The 23,241-nt window shown below is 39.2% G+C and overlaps 1 protein-coding gene across 1 annotated transcript; it reads left to right on the top strand.

The window, feature by feature from the left end:
* The first annotated feature begins 16,093 nt into the window (after positions 1–16,093).
* LOC102410393 (olfactory receptor 6C2-like) lies at positions 16,094–17,032 on the top strand. The gene has a single exon (XM_006078478.3). The coding sequence runs from the start codon at positions 16,094–16,096 to the stop codon at positions 17,030–17,032; it is 939 nt and encodes a 312-aa protein (XP_006078540.3).
* Positions 17,033–23,241: the final 6,209 nt, after the last annotated feature.

Raw genomic sequence — 23,241 nt, forward strand, 5'->3', positions numbered from 1 at the left:
AATCTTGCAGAAATTGCTATTTCCAAACAGGTTGATTGTTATCCCTGGAAACACAACAGACCACATTTTCTCCCATATTCAAATATGGGAGATGTCAGGTATGGCTATGTAGGCCACTTTATAGCTAACAGAGGGGTGTGGAAATATGTGGTTCATTTTTAGAACTTGCCTATGTGCTGTGTGTGCTCAGTCACTTAAGTCATGTCAGACTCTTTGTGACCCCATGGACAGTAGCTCACCAGGTTCCTCTGTCCATGGGATTCTCCAGGCAAGAATCCTATGTTATTTAAAAATTGCCTACTTACAGTGGGTTGCCAAGCCCTCCTCCAGAGAATCTTCCCAACCCAAGGACTGAACCCACATCTCTTATGTCTCCTACATTGGCAGGGAGGTTCTTTACCACTAGCATCACCTAAGCCCAGACCTGGCCTATAATTATGCTCAATTATGTCATCCACCCCACCCTTTTTTCCTCTCCTATCTGCTAGATGCCCATGTTTAAAGTGACTTGTAAGCTCCACATGGATGATGAATGAGACTGGTTTTCTGTGTTAGCTATAGTCTTCACCCACAGGATGCGCAATGACAGCAGCTTGGTGACGCTTCTCCTCTGGCCCATGTGCAAGGAGTTGTCATCACATTTGAAAGGTAAAGTGTCACAGAAATATTCCTGCCACTTAGCGTGTGAATGCATACTAAGTCACCATTTGTGTCTGACTCTTTGTGACCCCACGGATTGTAGCCTACCAGGCTCCTCTGTTGGAGAAGGCAATGGCACCCCACTCCAGTACTCTTGCCAGGAAAATCCCATGGACGGAGGAGCCTGGTAGCCTGCAGTCCATGGGGTCACTAAGAGTCGGGCCCGACTGAGCGACTTCACTTTCACTTTTCACTTTCATGCATTGGAGAAGGAAATGGCAACCTACTCCAGTGTTCTTGCCTGGAGAATCCCAGGGACATAGGAGCCTGATGGGCTTCCGTCTATGGGGTCACACAGAGTTGGATAGGACTGAAGCGACTTAGCAGCAGCAGCAGCAGGCTTCTCTTTCCATGAGATTCTCCAGGCAAGAATACTGGAGTGGGTTGTCATGCCCTCCTCCAGGGGTTCTTCCTGACCCAGGGATAAAACCCTGGTCTTCTGCATTGCAGGCAGATTCTTTACCATCTGAGTCACCAGGAAAGCCCATCATCACAAGTACATGAAGGTAAATTCAATGTTATGGATATTATAGTTTAACTATTGGCAGCCTCCTCCTCAGATTCAGATGCACATAGATTCAAAGTTGGCCCAGCACAAACATATGAGGAAAAATCATACGAAAAATACTATATGCTAAGTTGAAAAGCTGCAATACTACCTATCCTATTTTTTATCTTCTGGTCCTATAAAACTTTCCACTGAAGTACTTGTATTACCTCCTCTCATTTCACTGTAAGTAGGCAATTTTTAAATAAAATTCTAGCCTTTCAATATTCATCAACCACTTATTTTAAATAACCAGTGTTTAAATTGCCCTTTCCAATTTTTAGTCAGTCCACTGTGATGAAGACATTATAGACTATAACATGTCTATGCAATATTTTGCTTTTCTTGCCACTTTATGTACATTGGTCATTATGGTACACTGAATTATATTATTTAATGAGGAAATATATTCAAGAAACCCTTAAGGGTATGTGCAAGTAGATGTTGGTCCTCAGCCAATCTCTTTTTAGGTTCTATAAAATTAACTGAGGGACTAAACTTAGCCCTGTACACAAAAATTTGCAGTCACAATCTTCCAGGCTAGAATAAATTCAGTAAGTCTGAATGACCTTTTTAAGATGTGTGTGTGGAGCCAAAGTGACTTCTCACACCCTACAATTTATATTTTACTATTAATTATTTACTGAATCCTAATAACATCATTTTTTCATGTTATTCTCCAAAAGCTGTCTGAACTGCTTACTGATTTATCCAATTATTATGTCCAACTCCATCTTTCACTTCTTCCTTTTTACTTCTCTTTTGGATAACATAAATCTTCTTTTTTCCCCATCATAGCTATTTTTACCCTATGAGATAACTGAGCTAGTCATTCAAGTACAGTCTCCTGAATATTCATTTAATTTTCTGAGACTAAATTGATAAAAAGATTCCCATGACTGGGAACCTCATCTATTACAGCAACTGCTATGGCCTGAACAATACTAACTTAGACCTTTCTTGTCATCATAAATTCTATCTAAAGTTGTCTGCATTTCTAATACCCCATATCAAAAGAACTATTTTAATTGTGAGTCAAAGAGGGAATAGAAGAATTATCCCTCTCAGGGTCTGAATAATCTCTGCTATTAACCATTTAATAACTCCACCAATATAACCTCAGACTGCTCTGCTCACAAATCTTTGAAGTAACTTGGATCATTAACCTAAACAATTCCTTCTATTTCAGCCATATCTATAATTAATGAAGTAATCTCTTTTTATTCATTCCAAGAATTCACACTAGTAAAGATTTATTAAGCTTTCACGGTTATTTCTTCATAAAACATTTTAAATCATTAAAAGAATAGTTTTGGAGGGAATTCCCTGGAGGTCCAATGATTAGGACTCCATGCTTCCACTGTAGAAGGCACAGGTTCCATTCCTGTTCCAGGAACTAACATCCCACATGCCACTCAGTGCAGCAAAAAAAAAAAAAAAAAGAATACCTTTGGAATCTTTAGTCATCTGATGATTACCTCAGACTATTTGTCATCCAGGTTAATGAATGGTCTTAACTGAGTTCATTTGAAAATATATGAATTTTTTTCAAATGACCATGTAAGCATGTGAAGGCTTTGCCGGAAATGGTACTCAGTCACTTCAGTCATGTCCGACTCTTGCAACCCCATGTACTGTAGCCCGCCAGACTTCTATGTCAATAGAATTCTCCATCAATGGAATTCTCCAGGCAAAAATACTGCAGTGGGTTGCCATTTCCTTCTCCAGGGGACCTTCCTAACCCAGGGATTAAACACTGGTCTCCTCTAATGAAGTCAAATTCTTTACAAACTGAGCCACCAGGGAATGGAAAGTCTTTATTTTTCTCACCTTTTACTCAAACTTCTTCCTTGAGATGAAGGAATAGAATATTTTGCCAATTTCAATTATGCTTTGTATTCTCTGTTTTGCCTAGTTTTTCTGGGCCTCTGTTAATTTGCTTTTAAGTTTTATTATTAAGATTTGAACCCTCAGCTCCTAAAGATTTTCATCACTTCATGCCAAAAATGATTTGGCAGTCAGCCTGGTATCAAATCCTCTATATCTGTTCCCATCTTCTCTCCTCTCTCTTTCTCCCTCCCTGCGCCCCCCCCCCCGCCCTTTTTAATTGTCAAAACTACATTAGTCATTATGATTCATGAATCAAAAAAAAATCATTCTGAAGCTAAGATAGCAGGATAGGAAGACCCTGAGTTTGCTTCTAGTTATTTCTCTATATAGATAGATAGAGGTACAGATATAGAGATATAAGGAAGAAACAACAATGGTAGTAAGGGCAGAGATGAGGTATAGTTAAGACCCACAACCCAGGGTAGGTGACCAACAAATGCACATATCCTCCCAGGGAGTCAGGGGTCTGAGCCACAAAACAATGTCCCCAGTCTGGGGATCCTACACCCAGAAGATGAGCTCCCAGAAGATTTTGTTTTGAAGGCCAGCAGGACTTGAGTATGGGACAGTTTCAGGTGTTAAAGGACATACTCTGACTCCCAAAGCAGAGGTAGTAATTTGAAAGGAAACTTGGTGATCTCCACTTGCTCTGATCTTGGAGAACCTCCAGAGGCAGAAGGCTACTACTGGACTGTCCCTGGGGACACACACACACACACACACACACACACACACACACACAGAGGCAGGCAGCAGATATTTTTGAAAACTTGTTCTATCACGAGGACACATGTGCTGGCAAATGCCAAATTGAAATCCTCCCTTTAGTCCATTAGTGCAGAGGGCTTAACCAACCAGCAGGTCACCACCAATTCTGGGACCTGGCAAACTGAGTAGCCAGATGAAAGAAGACAAAGTTGTGCCCTTCAGCAAGCCAGTACCAGCCCCAGAAACCCCTGAGGCTCACCATCATCCACCTGGGACTCAACCCAACCTCCAGGAGGCTGCTAGCAGCTTCAAACTTCCACAGCCCCTGCACCTAACTGTCCCAATAGAAGATCCTGCCGACCTGCAAGCAGGCACCAGTGAGAGTATCCAAGAAGGGTCCATACAACCCACCTAGGGGGCAACTCTAGAGCATATCTCTCTGGTGACCAGAGGAGAGTGGATACCATAGTATGTCTCCTACATAAGATCATTTCTCCAAGATCTGGAAATATAACTGACCTACCAAATACATAGAAATAATAGAAAGAATTAGGGGAAAAAAGGGGGACAGAGGAATACACTCCAAAGTAAGGAACAAGACAAAACCCCAGAAAGAAGTTAACAATGTGGAGATAAGTAATCTACCAGATAAAGAATTCAAGGTAAAGATCACAAAGATGCTCAACAAACTCAGTAAAAGAATGGATGAACACAGTGAGAAGTTTAATAAAGAGAAAATATAAAGAAGAAACAGAGATGAAGAAAGTTGTGTGCTGTGCTTAGTCATTCAGTCATGTCCAACTCTTTGCAACCCCAGGACTGCAGCCCACCAGCCTCCACTGTCCACAGGATTCTCCAGGCAAGAATACTGAAGTGGGTTGCCATGCCCTCCTCCTGGGGATCTTCCCAACCCAGGGACCAAACCCATGTCTTCCATATTGCAGGCAGATTCTTTACCAACTGAGCCACCAGGGAAGCCCAATATAAAGAATACAATAACTGAAATTTTTAAATACACTAGAAGGAATCAACAGCATATTAGAAGTTACAAAGGAAGTATAACTGACTTATAAGCAGAAACTTTACAGGCTAGAGGGAGCAGCATGATATATTCAAAATAATGAAAGGAAAAGAAAACCTAAACAAGAATACTCTACCCAAAAAGAAGATGTGAAAATAGGAGGACATGGAACTCACCTCCCCCTCCACAAACACATGAAAAATACAGCCACATGAAGAACAGTTGTCACTGAGAGTTAACTAGAGACTGGCAGGAATCATGTACAACCAAGGCTTCAAGAAAGATCCACATGGAACTGGGCATAAAGGGGAAAGAAGCAAGCCCAAACTTAAAAGGAACAGATCAGCTCAGACCCAACCCTCATGTCTTCTGCTCCAGCAACTTGGGAATCTGACCCAACCCCCAATAGACAGTGATGGCCACTGAGCAGAAGAGAAGCCCTATCTCACACTGGCTCTGGCCCTAGCCCCCTATATCTCCAGCCCTACCTCCTACCAAGTTAAGATGATGTCATTAGGATGGGCTCTGTGCCAATATCACAGATGCTTTTATTAAAAGGTAATTTGGATGCAGAGACAGACGTGAAGAGTGAGAAGATGTAAAGACAGACATATGGAGGAAGAAGATGGCCAGGTGTCAATGGAGGCAAAAACTAGAGATCTGAAACTGCAGTGATAAAACACTGCAAGGATACTGACAACACCAGATGCTCAGAGAGAGGCATGGAAGGGATTCTTCCTCAGCTTCCTCTTCCTCAGAAGGAACCAATCTACCAACATCTTGATTTTGGAACTGTTGCATCCATAACTGTTAGACGATGAATTTCTGTTGTTTTACTACACCATATGTTACATTTTTGTATGCAGGTCAGGAAGCAACAGTTAGAACTGGACATGGAACAATAGACTGGTTCCAAATAGGAAAAGGAGTTCGTCAAGGCTGTATATTGTCACCCTGTTTATTTAACTTATATGCAGAGTACATCATGAGAAAAGCTGGACTGGAAGAAACACAAGCTGGAATCAAGATTGCCAGGAGAAATATCAATAACCTCAGATACTCAGATGGCACCACTCTTATGGCAGAAAGTGAGGAGGAACTAAAAAGCCTCTTGATGAAAAAGTTGGCTTAAAGCTCAATATTCAGAAAACGAAGATCATGGCATCTGGTCCCATCACTTCATGGCAAATAGATGGGGAAACAGTGGAAACAGTGTCAGACTTTATTTTTCTAGGCTCCAAAATCACTATAGATGGTGACTGCAGCCATGAAATTAAAAGATGCTTACACCTTGGAAGGAAAGTTCTGACCAACCTAGATAGCATATTCAAAAGCAGAGACATTACTTTGCCAACAAAGATTCGTCTAGTCAAGGCTATGGTTTTTCCTGTGGTCATGTATGATGTGAGAGTTGGACTGTGAAGAAGGCTGAGTGCCGAAGAATTGATGGTTTTGAACTGTGGTGTTGGAGAAGACTCTTGAGAGTCCCTTGGACTGCTGGGAGATCCAACCAGTCCATTCTGAAGGAGATCAGCAGCCCTGAGATTTCTTTGGAAGGAATGATGCAAAGCTGAAACTCCAGTACTTTGGCCACCTCATGCGAAGAGTTGATTCATTGGAAAAGTCTCTGATGCTGGGAGGGATTAGGGGCAAGAGGAGAAGGGGATGACAGAGGATGAGATGGCTGAATGGCATCAATGACTCGATGGACATGAGTCTCAGAGAACTCCGGGAGTTGGTGATGGACAGGGAGGCCTGGCGAGCTGCGATTCATGGGGTCACAAAGAGTCAGACACGACTGAGCAACTGATCTGATCTGATCTGATCTGATGTTACATTTTTATGGAAGGAAACTAACCAAGCAATGGAATCCCCAGCAACAGAACTTCAAAGTATAGGTTTCAAAAAAATGAGATAACAAATAAAAAAAAAAGAAAAATCTACAATCATAGCTGAACCGTTAAACACTCCTCACTCAGTATTATATAGAAATATCAGACAGTTAACCAGGAAGGATATAAAAGATCCCCATAACTCATCAACCAACTGAAATTAATTGTCATTTATAGAACACTCGATAGAATAACAGGATATGTGGTAAAGTATCTGGGCAGGTCTGAGACAGATGCAGGAATTCCTGAGAGAGTCACAGCAGATCAGACTTTAAGTATGTATATAAGTATGCATATTATTTAGAATGAACCCTGAACCAGATAACTATGGTCCAAACAACAAAATAAGAAAAGCAATTTTAGCAAAGGCTTAACATGTTAAACAGAGTTCAGTCAACACTAAAGAAGACAAGACAGAGCTGTAGTTTGAATCTCTCAGGGTTTATTGCCTGCCAGGTGAATAAAGTTTCATACCTTTCAGGTGAATAAAACAACCCAGAGTTTACACAGTGAAATATCCACAGTGTGAGGACCCAATCCAAAATCACTGGATATACAATCAGTAAAATGTGACCCATTTCAAAAGACATTCTTCTACCAAAATGACAATCTCTTGGTACCAAGGCCAAGATGACTCAGATATTGGTAGCATTGCACAAATGCTTTAAATCAATCTTACACAACCATGCTTTATGAAATAAAGGAAGATAATGAAAAGTTAAGATGTCCCAGAGGAGAAAGAGAAAACACATAGTATTAAAAGAAAAATGTTAGAAATGCAAAATATAATCTGTTTCTGAAGAAAATCACACTTTGGGCTTAATCACTGGATAGAGATTACAGAAACAAAACCCAACAATTTTGAAATTAGATTTGAATTATGTAATTCTCAAAAAGTGAAAAATAGATTATTTTTAATTTACAGAGATTCTGGGATCTATGGCACAATGTTAAAATCTATCTAATATGTAATTTGAATCACAGAAGAAGCAAAAGAGAGAATCGGGGAGAGAAATAATTTATGGCTGGAAACTTGTCAAATATTGGGGAGGAAGTTCCCAATCAACTCATACACTTCTTACACTTAAAAAGTTCAATCAGCTAATAAAAGCAATAGTCAAAGAAGACTACACATTGGTATATTAAAATGCAGCAAAGACAGAGCATTTTAAAATGTGCCTATGCTGCTGCTAAGTCATGTCAGTCATGTCTGACTCTGTGCGACCCCATAGAAGGCAGCCCACCAGGCTCCTTCCTCCCTGGGATTCTCCAGGCAAGAATACTGGAGTGGGTTGCCATTTCCTTCTCTAGTGCATGAAAGTGAAAAGTCAAAGTGAAGTCGCTCAGTCATGTCCAACTCTTTGCAACCCCACGGACTATAGCCTACCAGGCTCCTCTGTCCATGGGATTTCCCAGGCAAGAGTACTGGAGTGGGGTGCCATTGTCTTCTCTGAAATGTGCCTATTCAGTTCAGTTCAGTTCAGTGTCTCAGTCATATCCAACTCTTTTCAATCCCATGAATCGCAGCACACCAGGCCTCCCTGTCTATCACCAACTACTGGAGTTCACTCAGACTCACATTCATCGAGTCAGTGATGCCATCCAGTCATCTCATCCTCTGTCGTCCCCTTTTCCTCCTGCCCCCAATCCCTCCCAGCATCAGGGTCTTTTCCAATGAGTCAACTCTTCGCATGAGGTGGCCAAAGTATTGGAGTTTCAGCTTTAGCATCATTCCTTCCAAAGAAATCCCAGGGCTGATCTCCTTCAGAATGGACTGGTTGGATCTCCTTGCAGTCCAAGGGACTCTCAAGACTCTTCTCCAACACCACAGTTTAAAACCATCAATTCTTGGGTGCTCAGCTTTCTTCAAAATGAACTTATCTACAAAAGAGAAACAGACTCACAGACATGGGGAAAAGACTTGTGGTTGCCAAGAAGGGGCATATTGGAGGATGGATGAGTGGGAATTTGTGGTTAGCAGAGGCAAATTAGTGTATATAGTATGGATAAACAACAAGGTCCTAATATATAGCACAGAGAAATATATTCAATCTCTGGTGGATAAACCATAAGGAAAAAATATATAGAAAAGAATGTGTATTTATAACTGAATCACTTTGCTGTATAGCAGAAATTAACATAACATTGTAAATCAACTATACCTGATTTTTTTTAGAAAAGGCCCATGAAATGTGAAAGCCAAAGAATTATAAATATCTGGGAGGTATTTCTGAAAACTGTCAACGGTAAGTTATCAATTTGCCTTTTCTTTTGATAAAAGATTTTTTCTCCATTATCTGAATAGTGATACTAACACCAACCATTAATCACATTTTTGCAGAATTACTACATTGGAAAAATTGTCTTTATCATATTATAAATGCCTAACAATGATAAAATAAAAAAACAGGTTGCCTTTTGTCTTGTAATCTGGTAGTAATTATTGCATACTTGGCCTGTTCTGATGCTAATGTTATTTACAGGTACCTCTCTGAAGACATTTTCCCCAGGTCTGTGCTCCCCTCTCTATCCCCAGATCTGGTGCATTACACCAGAGATTCATTAGTAATGCTTAAGATAGGGCCACCAAGGACATATTTGTTTGTTTCACTTAATTAAAAATTAGGTCCATTTTTAAAGGGGAAATTCTATCTGTATAGAAATATGCCCCTCTGCCAGAGACATCAGAATATCAACTTTCCCAACAACAGAGAGAGATCCCTACCTAGCCATTTAAATTAGTTAGCTCTGTAGTTCCAGGGTAAAGACTTCCTGGACTCAGGGGAAGGCAGACTCTCTGTAGAGAAAATCTTCATCTTGTGTGGGTAGAGGATGACTTAGTGATACTCTCCAACTGCAGAGCCCTCTGTGAGTATGACTCTGTGCTCCTAAGAATGAGCAGAGACCACCCTCCTTTCTCTCCACCATAAGACCGTTCTGATGATTTTTTTCACCCTTTGCAACTTTGGGGTTTAGTGACCATCAGAGGTTATAACTATCAGAGAAGTTTTTGTTTGTTTGTTTTTTGTTTTTTGTTTTTTTTTTAATTAATTTTATTTTATTTTTAAACTTTACATAACTGTATTAGTTTTGCCAAATATCAAAATGAATCCGCCACAGGTATACATGTGTTCCCCATCCTGAACCCTCGTTTGTTTTTTAATGTCATTTTCCTTACCTTTTCTGAACTCCAGAATGATGCTTTCCTTGAGAAAAGTATCTCTATCAAAGTAACTGATATGGTTTGTCATTTTAATAGTTTATGAAGGTTTCAACAACCACTTCTAAAGTGTGACTTCTCAATGTGATTAGCAAGTACAAGGCTGTCATTGATAAGCAGTTTTCATATATCAATACAATGAAGTTCATGTAAATACAATGGAATTTAAGACAGATGCTCTATATATTCTCTGCCATAACCTCAGCCTTATTTTAAACAAAAATTACATATAAAATATGTGAATTCTAGGTCCATTGAGTGACATATTTACTTATGTATTATCATTCAGTGACCCCATTCATTAATAGTATTTCACATTTTAAAGGAAACTCACTTTTTAACGTATATATCAAGGTCAATGTTAGTTAATTTCATGAGTGTGTTCTTAAGAAGGTAGAATATGAATGACTGAAGAAAATGGTGGCATTTTTGGAAGGTTAGTCTCCTTAGGACACCCAGGCTGATTGAGGTGCTTGGGTGAGTTGGATACCTGGGATTGTGGTGACAGGACTAGGGAGAGGCACCCGGGCTGCAGAGACAATTCATTCCTGTCCCACCACTTGAAACTCAGTGCTTTCTCTGTATGACCTTTAACCTGGTGTTGAGGTAGGTAGGCTAACATTTAGGCAAAACATTCCCTGTACTTCCTTTACTCTGTTTTCCTTTAAACACTTAAGGCTAAACTGTGGGACTAGGCACCATTATTGTTTAGTCGCTAAGTCATATCTGACACTTTTTCAACCCCAGGGACTGTAACTCACCAAGCTCCACTGTCCATGGGATTCTCCTGGCAAGAATACTGGAGTGGATTGCCATTTCCTCCTCCAGGGGATCTTTGCAACCCAGGGATGGAACCCTTGTCTCCTTTATCTCCTGTATCGACAGGTGGATTCTTTACCATGAGCCACCAAGGAAGCCCCAGCCTTTCTTAATGATTAGGAAGATAATTTTTAAAGGAACCAAATGAAACTTCAAGTAACTGTTTAACTGAAACTTCTAAGCCAAATGCCTTTTGGCTCAGCAACATATAAAAATGACAGGGTATCCAGACAATGCTGGAAGGATAAGCAATATTTGACTTAGCTGCGATGTAAATAATCAGAGAGAAGACCAAATATATAATCTTTTTGATTGAAGCAAGAATTTTAAATGAATTTCTTTTAACATAAGACTAAATATGACATACAGCCTTTTTTTTTTTTTTGATTGCAAGGAAGCAAAGAATGATTTTTACATTTTAAAGACCTCATTTTTAAAATTAAGGAGAGTGGACAACAGAGATTATATATGGCATATATATTAAGTATGTACCTTTTTATATCATTTATACCTCACTAAATCTAAACCACAAAAGCATCTAATTGGCCCTTTGTAGAAGAAGACTGGGGGTATCCATGTGAGATTACATACTAATATTAAAGAATTCCAAGCCCTTCAGGTCTTATTACTATAAAAGAGAAGGAAAATTTCATTAGTTGAGAAAGCAAGCTGCTTGTTCTGAGTCACATGTACATATAAAATTTGTAAATTTTATAATAAACATATTTATTGCACTCCCTAAACTTTGAATAAGGCTAGCTGTTGTGGAATCTCAATGAACAAAACATAGCCCAATGCTAACAAAATTACACTCACATATTTAGAGGTAGCAAAGAGATAAGCATAGTAGGCTAGAAAGCTTTTCTCAGGAAGTCAAACTAAGCCAAAATTTGAAAAGTCTATATACATCAGTATCACTTTAGTGAAGGCAAAAATAGCAGTGGGAAACTGGTAATGAACAGAGTTGTATCAGGAAACAGACTCCACTCAAACGTGTCAAGACATTGTTTTGGTTTGTGGAAAATGAACGAGTACTTTGGTGGAAACAGTGAAGAGCTCTTTGACATAATTTTCCATTCTAAACATGAACATTCTCATCACAGGAGTGTACTATCAGTGGGTCAAAAAAGCACTTCAGGTCTTATTCAGTTCAGTTCAGTCATTCAGTCATGTCCAACTCTTTGCAACCCCGTGGACTGCCACACACCAGGTCTCTGTCCGTCACCAACTCCAAGAGTTTACTCAAATTCATGTCTATTGAGTCAGTGATGCCATCCAACCATCTCATCCTCTGTTGTCCCCTTCTCATCCTGCCCTCAATCTTTCCCAGCATCAGGATCTTTTTAAATGAGACAGTTCTTTGCATCAGGTGGCCAAAATATTGGAGTTTCAGCTTCAGCATCAGTCCTTCCAATGAATATTCAGGACGGATTTCTTTTTGGATGAACTGGTTGGATCTCCTTGCTGTCCAAGGGACTCTCAAGAGTCTTCTCCAACACCACAGTTCATTCATTTTTTATTTTTTTATTTAACTTTACAATATTGTATTGGTTTTGCCATATATCAAAATGAATCTGCCACAGGTATACACGTGTTCCCCATCCTGAACCCTCCTCCCTCTTCCCTCCCCTTACCATCCCTCTGGGTCGTCCCAGTGCACCAGCCCCAAGCATCCAGTATTGTGCATCGAACCTGGACTGGCGACTCGTTTCATATATGATATTATACATATTTCAATGCCATTCTCCCAAATCTTCCCACCCTCTCCCTCTCCCACAGAGTCCAAAAGACTGTTCTATACATCAGTGTCTCTTTTGCTGTCTCGTATACAGGGTTATTGTTACCTTTTTTCTAAATTCCGTATATATGTGTTAGTATACTGTATTGGTGTTTTTCTTTCTGGCTTACTTCACTCTGTATAATCGGCTCCAGTTTCATCCACCTCATTAGAACTGATTCAAATGCATTCTTTTTAATGGCTGAGTAAAAGCATCAATTCTTCAGTGCTCAGCTTTCATTATAGTCCAACTCTCACATCCATAGATGACTACTGAAAAAACCATAGCTTTGACTAAATGGACCTTTGCTAACAAAGTAATGTCTCTGCTTTTTAATATGCTGTCTAGGTTGGTCATAACTTTTCTTCTAAGGAGCAAGCATCCTTTAGTTGATGCTAAAATTCATGCTTTTAGGTACGATAGAATCCATGCAACTCAGGTATTGCAGATTAATATTAAACTATAATTTTAACTGTAAATGTTGATTTCAAATTATATCCTATCTACTTATGGAGAGAATAAAATGGACATCATCAAAAATACAACTCAAGAAGCAGAAACCACTGGAAGAGAAATCATGCTGTACCAAATAAATAATTCATGTGAAGATGCTCCAGCATACTGTTGCTTTTTTTGGCTTTCTTTTTTTATTTCTATTTGGTAAATTTTTAATTATGAAATAATTTTGTACTTGCAGAATATTTGACATACTAATGCTGACAGTTCCCAGATATCCTTCACACAGCCCTCCTAAAGGTGGCAGCCTGCATAATCATAGTGCAATAATTATTGCCAAGGAATTAACATTGTATTGTGTTCCTCAGTCACTCAGTTGTGTCCAACTTTTTGTGACCCTATGGACTGCAGCATGCCAGGCTTCCCTGTCCCTCACCATGTCCCAGAGCTTGCTTAAATTTATGTCCATTGAGTCAGTGATGCCATCCAACCACCTCATCCTCTGTCATCCCCTTTTACTCCTTCCTTCAATCTTTCACAGCATCAGCGTCTTTTCTAATGAGTCTGCCCTTCACATCAGGTGACCAAAGTATTGGAGCTTCACTTTCATCATCAGTCCTTCCAGTGAATATTCAGGGTGGATTTCCTTTAGGATTGACTGGTATGATCTCCTTGGTGTCCAAGGGACTCTCAAGAGTCTTCTCCAACACCACAGTTCAAAAGCATCAATTCTTTGGCCCTCAGCCTTCTTTATGGTCCAACTCTCACATCCATACATGGTTACCAGAAAAACCATAGTTTTGACTCTATGAATCTTTGTCAGCAAGCTAATGTTTGTTTTTTAATACGCTATCTAGGTTTGTCATAGATTTTTTTCCAAGGATCTAGAGTCTTTTAATTTCATGGCTGCAGTCATTGTCTGCAGTGATTTTGGAGCCCAAGAAAATAAAGTCTATTACTGTTTCCATTGTTTCCCTATCTATTTGCCATGAAGTGATAGGACCAGATGCCATGATCTTAGTTTTCTGAATATTGAGTTTTAAGGCAGCTTTTTCACTCTCCTCTTTCACTTTCATCAAGAGGTTCTTTTTTTCCTCTTCACTTTCTGCCATAAGGGTGATTCATCTGTATATCTGAGGTTATTGATATTTCTCCTGGCAATCATGATTCCCTTTTGTGCTTCATACAGCCCAGCATTTCACATGATGTTCTCTGTGTATCAGTTAAATAAGCAGGGTGACGATATACAGGCTTAACATACTCCTTTCCCAATTTGGAACCAGTCTGTTATCTATGTCCCGTTCTAACTGTTGCTTCTCGACGAACATACAGGTTTTGCAGGAGGCAGATAAGGTGATCTGATATTCCCATCTCTTGAGGAATTTTCCACAGTTTGTAGTAATCCACATAGTCAAAGGCTTTAACATAGTGTATGAGGCAGAAGTAGATATTTCTGGAATTTTGCTTTTTTTTCCATGATCCTACAGATGTTGGCAATTTAATCTCTGGTTCCTCTGCCTTTTCTAAATTCAGCTTGAACATGTGAAAGTTCTCAGTTCACGTACTGTTGAAACCTGGTTTGGAGAATTTTGAGCATTACTTTGCTAACATGTGAATTGAGTGTAATTGTGAATGTGAATCACGGTAGTTTGAACATTCTTTGTCATTGCCTTTCTTTGGAATTGGAATGAAAACTGACCTTTTCCAGTCCTGTGGCCACTGCTGAGTTTTCCAAATTTTCTGGCATATTGAGTGCAGCACTTTAACAGCATTGTATACACGGTATACAAATGTTAATAATTAAAATGGAGATTTAAGGATGGATCCAATTCATGGCCAGGCTAGGGTAGGCACCTAGGTTGCTGCTGCTTCTGCTGCAGCAGGTCCTTTGTGCTCCCTGGCCACCTGCTACCACCGCCTAGAGCTGGGGCTGCATGCTGGCTACTGACTCTCCATCTGGGATCCCTCAGACTGAGCATGTGCAAAGTGCTGCCTCCATCACTGGGGCCTGTGAGTCCCTAGAGGCACAGGAAGAGACTTATTGGGAATCATAAGATTTCAGGGTCTCAGAGGAAAGAAGGATTACCTAGGATAAATTAATTAAAAAATTATTTTATTTGGATTTTCCTAATTTTACCACTGATGTCATTTTCTGTTGCAGGATCCAATACAAATTACTATTTGAAAAGGAAATGTCATGTGTCCTTAAGTCTCCTCCAATCTGTGTCTCATCCTGTCTCCTCTCGTCCTTTGTGACCTTGCAAGTACTAACAATTGAGGTTAAATTCTTCAGGGTTTTTAGTTTGGCATATAATAGTTTTTTTTACCCAATACAGCAGCAGGAAACTTGTTTATGTAGTACTTATCAAATACTGTGTTCTATTAGAGTGAAAAATGGAAGGAAAGTTGGATATTGATGTAGAAACTTCAGGATGAATAGCAAGACTGGAAAGCAAATGGGTATTATTTGGATGACAATTCTGATACCAAAAGTTAAATATATAAAATGAAATAACTTTTTTGGTCATTGCAGTAACAGCAAACATTCAGATACTGCACACATGACCTTCAGACTCGGTATAAAATGTCAAACTCAGCCATTTATTTGCATTTAACAGGAACCCACACTTCAAAAAACATGTGCGCTCATTCAAACTTGTGAATAGTGAAGAATTATTAGGAGCAAAAGAACATTATAAAATCTACAAAATAGTATCACATGGATGACATTTCTAATTCTATAGCTTAATATATTTCAGAGAATAAAGGACAGAGTTTAGATTAATTGAAAAATAGAGATGTGAGAGCATGCAAGGTGGTATATGAACACTAGTAAAAACATATCAGAAAAACATGATCATAAGGATTCCTATAATGCACATCAAAATAGCTGAGAATTCTGAAGTTTTGACTCATCATTAGCATGACACACAGAAGAAAATAACTGTTCATTGCTGTGATTGGATATTTTCACCCAATAGCCATGGCCTCATAATTTCATGCAAGTTTTCTCAGTTCAATGTCACTTGAGTTTCTGAGGAGTTTGATAAGTATAAGTCAGCAATGAGAAACCATACATCATTACCTACATTCATATTGCTGGGACTGACAGATGATCCTCCAATGCAGGTTTTGATTTTTATATTTCTGTTTATATCCTACTTATTGAGTGTCACTGGGAATCTAACCATCATTATACTCACTTTAGTAGACTCTTGCCTTCATACGGCCATGTACTTTTTCCTCAAACACTTCTCCTTTTTAGAAACCTTATTCACCACGGTGTGCATTCCCAGATTCTTATATAGCTTATCAACTGGGGACAAGACTATTTCTTACAATGCTTGTGTTAGTCAACTATTTTTTGTCTTTCTTTTTGCAATAACAGAATTTTTCCTCCTGGCCATCATGTCCTATGACCGTTATGTGGCCATCTGCAAACCCTTACATTATGCAACCATCATGAACGCCAGAGTCTGTGGATGGCTTGTTGTCTGTTGCTGGATAGCAGGTTGGCTGGTCATATTTCCACCACTCTGCCTGGGCTTAAACATAGAATTCTGTGATTCTAATGTCATTGATCATTTTCTCTGTGATGCTTCTCCTATGATGAAGATCTCTTGTTCAGACACATGGTTCATAGAACAAATGGTTGTTGACCTTTCTGTGTTGACTGACATTGGGACATTTCTGTGTGTAGTTCTGTCATATATATACATCATCAAGACCATCACAAAGTTCCCTTCTGCCCAGCAAAAGATGAAGGCCTTTTCTACCTGTTCTTCTCACATGATTGTGGTTTCAATCACTTATGGCAGTTGTATCTTCATCTATGTCAAACCTTCAGCAAAGGGTGAAGTGACAATTAATAAGTGTGTGTCGTTGCTTACTACTTCAATTGCCCCCATGTTAAACCCATTTATTTATAGCTTGAGGAACAAGCAAGTGAGACAAGCTTTTACAGACTTAATCAAAAGTATTTCATTGATCTCAAAGAAGTAAAGAAATGTTGAAACTAAACATAAAATATCAATTTAAAAAGAGCAATGGGCCTCAAGGTCATAATCTTCATTTATGAACTATTAAATCCTGGTATATTGTCTGTTCATATCAACAGGATTATACCACTGTTATTACTGAATCTTGGGCCTAAAATCATCTTTTCAATGCCTGTTGAAATAAACAACTTGAGTTATTTCAACTTTTGTTGAAAATAAACTTTCTCCAAGATGACATCTCATATCAAGAGAATGTAAAGGACCTTACTGAAATTTTAACTTGGTTCTGATCAATAAAAGAACTATGAAATCTTACATGGGAAAAAATTGAATTCTTGAACTGATGGGAAAATAGTGGAGAAATAGTATCCATTGTGTTTTTTAAGCCAAACATCCAAAATGCATTTATATAATTATAGTTACTCTTCTCAAGAAGGAATTAAGTATTCAACATAAAAATGAGTTCATTTGAGCAAAAAAGGAATAAATTTTAACCATGAAAAGGAAAATATATGACTTTAGACACCTGGAAATCCACATTGACCTTGTAAAAGAAACTTTAAAGCCCAAAGACTTGAAGTTTAGATTCATTGGATTCTCTCTAAAGTGAAAACCTCTCTGTTAATTTTTTTAATATAAATTTATTTATTTTAATTGGAGATTAATTACTTTACAATATTGTATTGGTTTTGCCATACATCAACATGAATCCATCACAGGTATACATGTGTTCCCCATTCCAAACCCCCCTCCCACCTCCCTCCCCGTACCATCCCTCTGGGTCATCCCAGTGCACAAGCCCCAAGCATCCAGTATCCTGCATCAAACCTGGACTGGTGATTTGATGTGGAGATTCCTTACAAAACTGGAAATAGAACTGCCTTATGACCCAGCAATCCCACTGCTGGGCATACACACTGAGGAAACCAGAATTGAAAGAGACACGTGTATCCCAATGTTCTCTGTTAATTCTAAAGCACAACCTCTCTGTTAATTCATCACTCTGGTGGCCAAGATCAGATATAATCTGCTGACATAATAAAACAAGTTAGTGCTGAAATATATAATACAATGCAAGTCCTAAATATAGTAAATTAGAAGAACTGGAGCAAGCAAATCTCAGCAAATTAAAGCTCTAGAGGTCAAGAAAATTAAGCCAGCAAAATACAAAGAACACCTGGGTTATAGACAAGGAATTCATTATGAAAGCATAATTGTTTTCTCAATGATTATCTTTAATATTGCAAAAGCATAAGTATGATCTTCACTAATATTTTACAAAGGAAGATGTGCTCCTACAAGTATAGTGTGAAAATATCTCTTTCAGACACTTCTTTCAATTTTTTTTATTTTGATATCTGTCCAGAAGTAAGACTGCTTGATCATATGGTGCGTGCTTGAGTGCTAAGTCATTTCAGTCCTGTCTGACTCTTTGTGACCCTATGGACTGTAGTCCACCAGATTCCTCTGTCCCTGGGATTCTCCAAGCAAGAATACCAGAGTGGTTTGCTGTGCCCCCCCTCTAGGGGATCTTCCTGATCTAGGGATCGAATCCACCCTCATGTCTCACACATTGGCCAGGCAGGTTCTTTACTACTAATGCCACCTTCGAAGCCCACTTGATCATATGGTAGGCTTATTTTCATTTTGAGAAATCTTAATACTGTTTTCCCAAGAGGCTTCACCATTTCTACAATTCCATCAACTGTGTAAAAATGTCTTGTTTCTTTGTATCCTTGCTAACACATGTTATTTTCTGATTTTTTGAAAACTATCCATCCTAATAGGTGTGAGGTGGATCACAATAAACTGTGGAAAATTCTGAAAGAGATGGGAATACCAGAACACCTGATCTGCCTCTTGAGAAATTTGTATGCAGATCAGGAAGCAACAGATAGAACTGGACATGGAACAACAGACTGGTTCCAAAAAGGAAAAGGAGTTCGTCAAGGCTGTATATTGTCACTCTGTTTATTTAACTTATATGCAGAGCACATCATGAGAAACACTGGACTGGAAGAAACACAAGCTGGAATCAAGATTGCCGGGAGAAATATCAATAACCTCAGATATGCAGATGACACCACCCTATGGCAGAAAGTGAAGAGGAACTCAAAAGCCTCTTGATGAAAGTGAAAGTGGAGAGTGAAAAAGTTGGCTTAAAGCTCAACATTCACAAAACGAAGATCATGGCATCCGGTCCCACCACTTCATGGGAAATAGATGGGGAAACAGTGTCAGACTTTATTTTTCTGGGCTCCAAAATCACTGTAGATGGTGCCTGCAGCCCTGAAATTAAGAGACGCTTACTCCTTGGAAGGAAAGTTCTGACCAACCTAGATAGCATATTCAAAAGCAGAGACATTACTTTGCCAACAAAGGTTTGTCTAGTCAGGGCTATGGTTTTTCCTGTGGTCATGTATGGATGTGAGAGTTGGACTGTGAAGAAGGCTAAGCACTGAAGAATTGATGCTTTTAAACTGTGGTGTTGGAGAAGAGTCTTGAGAGTCCCTTGGACTGCAAGGAGATCCACCCAGTCCATTCTGAAGGAGATCAGCCCTGGGATTTCTTTGGAAGAAATGATGTTAAAGCTGAAACTCCAGTACTTTGGCCACCTCATGTGAAGAGTTGACTCATTAGAAAAGACTCTGATGCTGGAAGGGATTGGGGGCAGGAGGAAAAGGGGACGACAGAGGATGAGATAGCTGGATGGCATCACTGACTCAATGGACGTGAGTCTGAGTGAACTCCGGAAGTTGGTGATGGACAGGGAGGCCTGGTGTGCTGTGATTCATGGGATCGCAAAGAGTCGGACACGACTGAGCGACTGATCTGATCTGATCTACACATAATTATGTTTTATCTATATTTCTATGTTGATTGGTCATGTTGAACATCTTTTTATTTTCTTGTTGACCATTTGTATATTATCTTTGAAGAAATATTTATTCAAGTCCTTTTTACCCATTTTTGTCCTTTTGTTGTATTTAAGTTGTGGAATTTTTATGCATTTTGAAAATCAACTTCTTATTAGGTATAGGGTTTGCAAATATTTTTAAATATTTTGTTCCTAATATATTTTTGCATTAATTTTGTTTTTTTTTTAATGAATATTGCATTAAAGTATGAATTTATGTTGATACTGAGTTTTCTGGCACCCACTCCTCAAATTTGTGCCCAGAGTGAGTACCTTGCTTCATACACTCTAGTGCTTTCTGTGATAAACAGAACACTCTTTCCTAACACTCTGATATGATTGTGTCCTTAACCTATGGGTTTTAAGTAAAGAAAACTAGGAGTAGCTAAACTTCAGCAGATGGGGTAACACCATTTTGTTTTGGCAAGTCTCTCTCCTTTTCCAAGAAACAGCCTGCCCAGTAATAACCATGAACTCTTCATTCTCTGGGATAAGTGGCTGAGTTCAGGTTTTGCCCTTAGAAAATCTGAGACAGGAATAAGGAATAAATCATTAATGGAAATAACATAAAAGTCAAACAGTGAGTTAAGACTGAAAAAATCTAATTTCTATTTCCTATCTTATTAAAATAAAAAACAAATGGAGACAATCCTTGAAAATTCCCTGAGCAGACAAAGCTAATTTGGGTTATTTCTTGTTTATGCCTCTGGAAATCATAAGTAAAACTTATAAAAACTTTTTCCCAAGGTTGATATAAGGTCATCACTAACCAACTTCCTGTTATTTAAGAAAATTCTAATATTATAAACAATCACTGTGAAGAATAAACAGTCACTTTCATCTTAATAGACTGCTTTATAACAATATACTTTTAAAAAATATGTATTTATTTTTGGTTGTGCTGAGTCTTTATTGCTACATGTGAGCTTTCTCTAGTTGTGGCAAGTGGAAGCTACTCTCTAGTTATGGGGGTGGGCGTCTCACCACAGTGGCTTCTCCTATTGCAGAGCATGGGCTCTAGGACCCATGGGCTCAGTAGTTGTGATACATGGGCTTAGTTGTCCTACAGCATGTGAAATCTTCCTGCACCTGGGATTGACCCTGCATCCCCTGCAAAGGTAGGCAGATTCTTAACCACTGGACCACTGGGGATGTCCCACGATACACTCTAGAGTCTCATTCCATGTTTGGTTTGAGGACTTTCAATTCACAAACTGTCTTTGTGGTATAGACACAATAAACTTTTACTAATTACTGCTTCAATGTTTTATTGGTTTTATTCTGTTATTTCTGAACTTTTGACAATATTAACTTCTTAGTCACCAAGCTTTATTTCACCCCAAATTATGCAACTAATCAAATGCTGAAAATTTACAAAAAAAAAAAAAAAAAAGTCTCCCTAGTTAGATGATGGGGCATAAAACTGTTGTATTTGGATACTTCAACTCTTCTGTTATCATTTAACACTGAAAGCAATCTTAAAATCTAAATACAATCAACTAGTAGTATGCAAATGAAGGAAAATCCAAATCTCTCTCCTCCTACCTTTCTAACTTTGGCCGTTCTCCTTGAGAAGCATCTCATTCAAATGCACTTAAAGTGTTCTCCTTAGCTTCTGCATCATATTTAACATTCATTGAGACACAATATCTTATTTTCTTTGTTTTCCTCTGTGCTTTCAGGCTTATTTTTATTTTTCTAACTTGCACATACTTGATAGACCCAACATCTGAGGAGATGACTATCTCAGCACTCCTATAAACTACTGCCTTCCATTAAAAGACTGTGAGATTTTATATGGTAGCTTAACAGCATCTTCAGTGGATCTGATTTCTTCTGAACTTCATGTTCTGTGCGTCTTTACATGAGATTTTCACTTCTTGGTTGCTACACAGCTGCAGAACATTCAACCACATGTTCAATACAGGTTAAAAGAAGTAGGAATGTCAAGCTCCCTTACTAAATTAAAAGTCTATAAATTGTATCTAAAAAGGATTTCTCTCACTTCACCAGTGATGTTTGCTTTAAACTATAACTGGTTGCATATAGTCACCTCTATCCCTATAAGAGTATATAGCAAGCTTACTCGGAGAAGGCAATGGCACCACACTCCAATACTCTTGCCTGGAAAACCCCATGGATGGAGGTGCCTGGTAGGCTATAGTCCATGGGGTCATGAAGAGTCGGACACGACTGACTTCACTTTCACTTTTCACTTTCATGCATTGGAGAAGGCAATGGCAACCCACTCCAGTGTTCTTGACTGGAGAATCCCAGGGACGAGGGAGCCTGGTGGGCTGCCATCTATGGGGTCGCACAGAGTCGGACATGACTGAAGCGACTTAGCAACAGCAGCAGCAGCAGCAGCAGCAAGCTTACTAAAGGTTCTGACTAAATTTTTTGAGGTCTGACTGTTGTCAGTTTTTGAGTGCCACTTCTCTGTCCTCTTCTGCTTGTGCATACCTGGGTGCTGTCTTTTCAGTCATGTCTGACTCTGTGCAACCCTATGGACTGTACCTTGCCAGGCTCCTCCATCTATGGGTTTCTCCAGTCAAGAATACTGAAGTGGGTTGCCATGCCTTCTCCAAGGGATCATCCAGACCGAGGGATCAAACCCATGTCTCATACATCTCCTGCATTGGCTGTCGGGATCTTTACCACTAGCGTCACATGGGAAGACCCTCCTTTGTTCTATCTGGGTAAACTGATAAGAAAGCTCAAGCATTCATTTCTTTGGCTCTAGCAGGATGTTGAGACCACATGCACATAATTTCACCCCATCCCTACCTTTTCACCACCGTAGAACCAAGCCAGTCTTCTTTTCCTGTTCTCTCATGCCATTTTCAGACCAGTGTGAAAAACAGAGAATTTCTGTGCTTCTCAGAGAACTTCATTTTCTGAATAATTAACCTTACAAACCCTCTTCGTGTGTGCATGTTGTCATCCATCTCCACATCCAAACCATATTTTGCATAAAGGTCCATCCTGTCTCTATGAGGGGTGAAGGATGGAGACAAAACTACCACCTGACTAGACACTACAGGAAATTCAAAATAATTGTTCTATGGTTCCTGTCTCCAAGAAATTGTCAAATCATGTTTCAAGATGTAATATCTTCAATCAGGGTTCAGGGATACAAATGTTTTATGGTCATAGACTTAAGTATAATTTTGTATTATGTCTACAACTAACTTTTTGGTGCCAGCTCAGGTCACTCATCAGATCAGATCAGATCAGTCGCTGAGTCGTGTCTGACTGTCTGCAACCCCATGAACTGCAGCACGCCAGGCCTCCCT

This window comes from Bubalus bubalis, chromosome 4 (genome assembly GCF_019923935.1).
Source record: "Bubalus bubalis isolate 160015118507 breed Murrah chromosome 4, NDDB_SH_1, whole genome shotgun sequence".
Taxonomy (NCBI): domain Eukaryota; kingdom Metazoa; phylum Chordata; class Mammalia; order Artiodactyla; family Bovidae; genus Bubalus; species Bubalus bubalis.

Bases quoted from the DNA above. Each gene is read 5' to 3' on its own strand.
- LOC102410393 (XM_006078478.3), top strand. From the start codon at position 16,094: ATGAGAAACCATACATCATTACCTACATTCATATTGCTGGGACTGACA.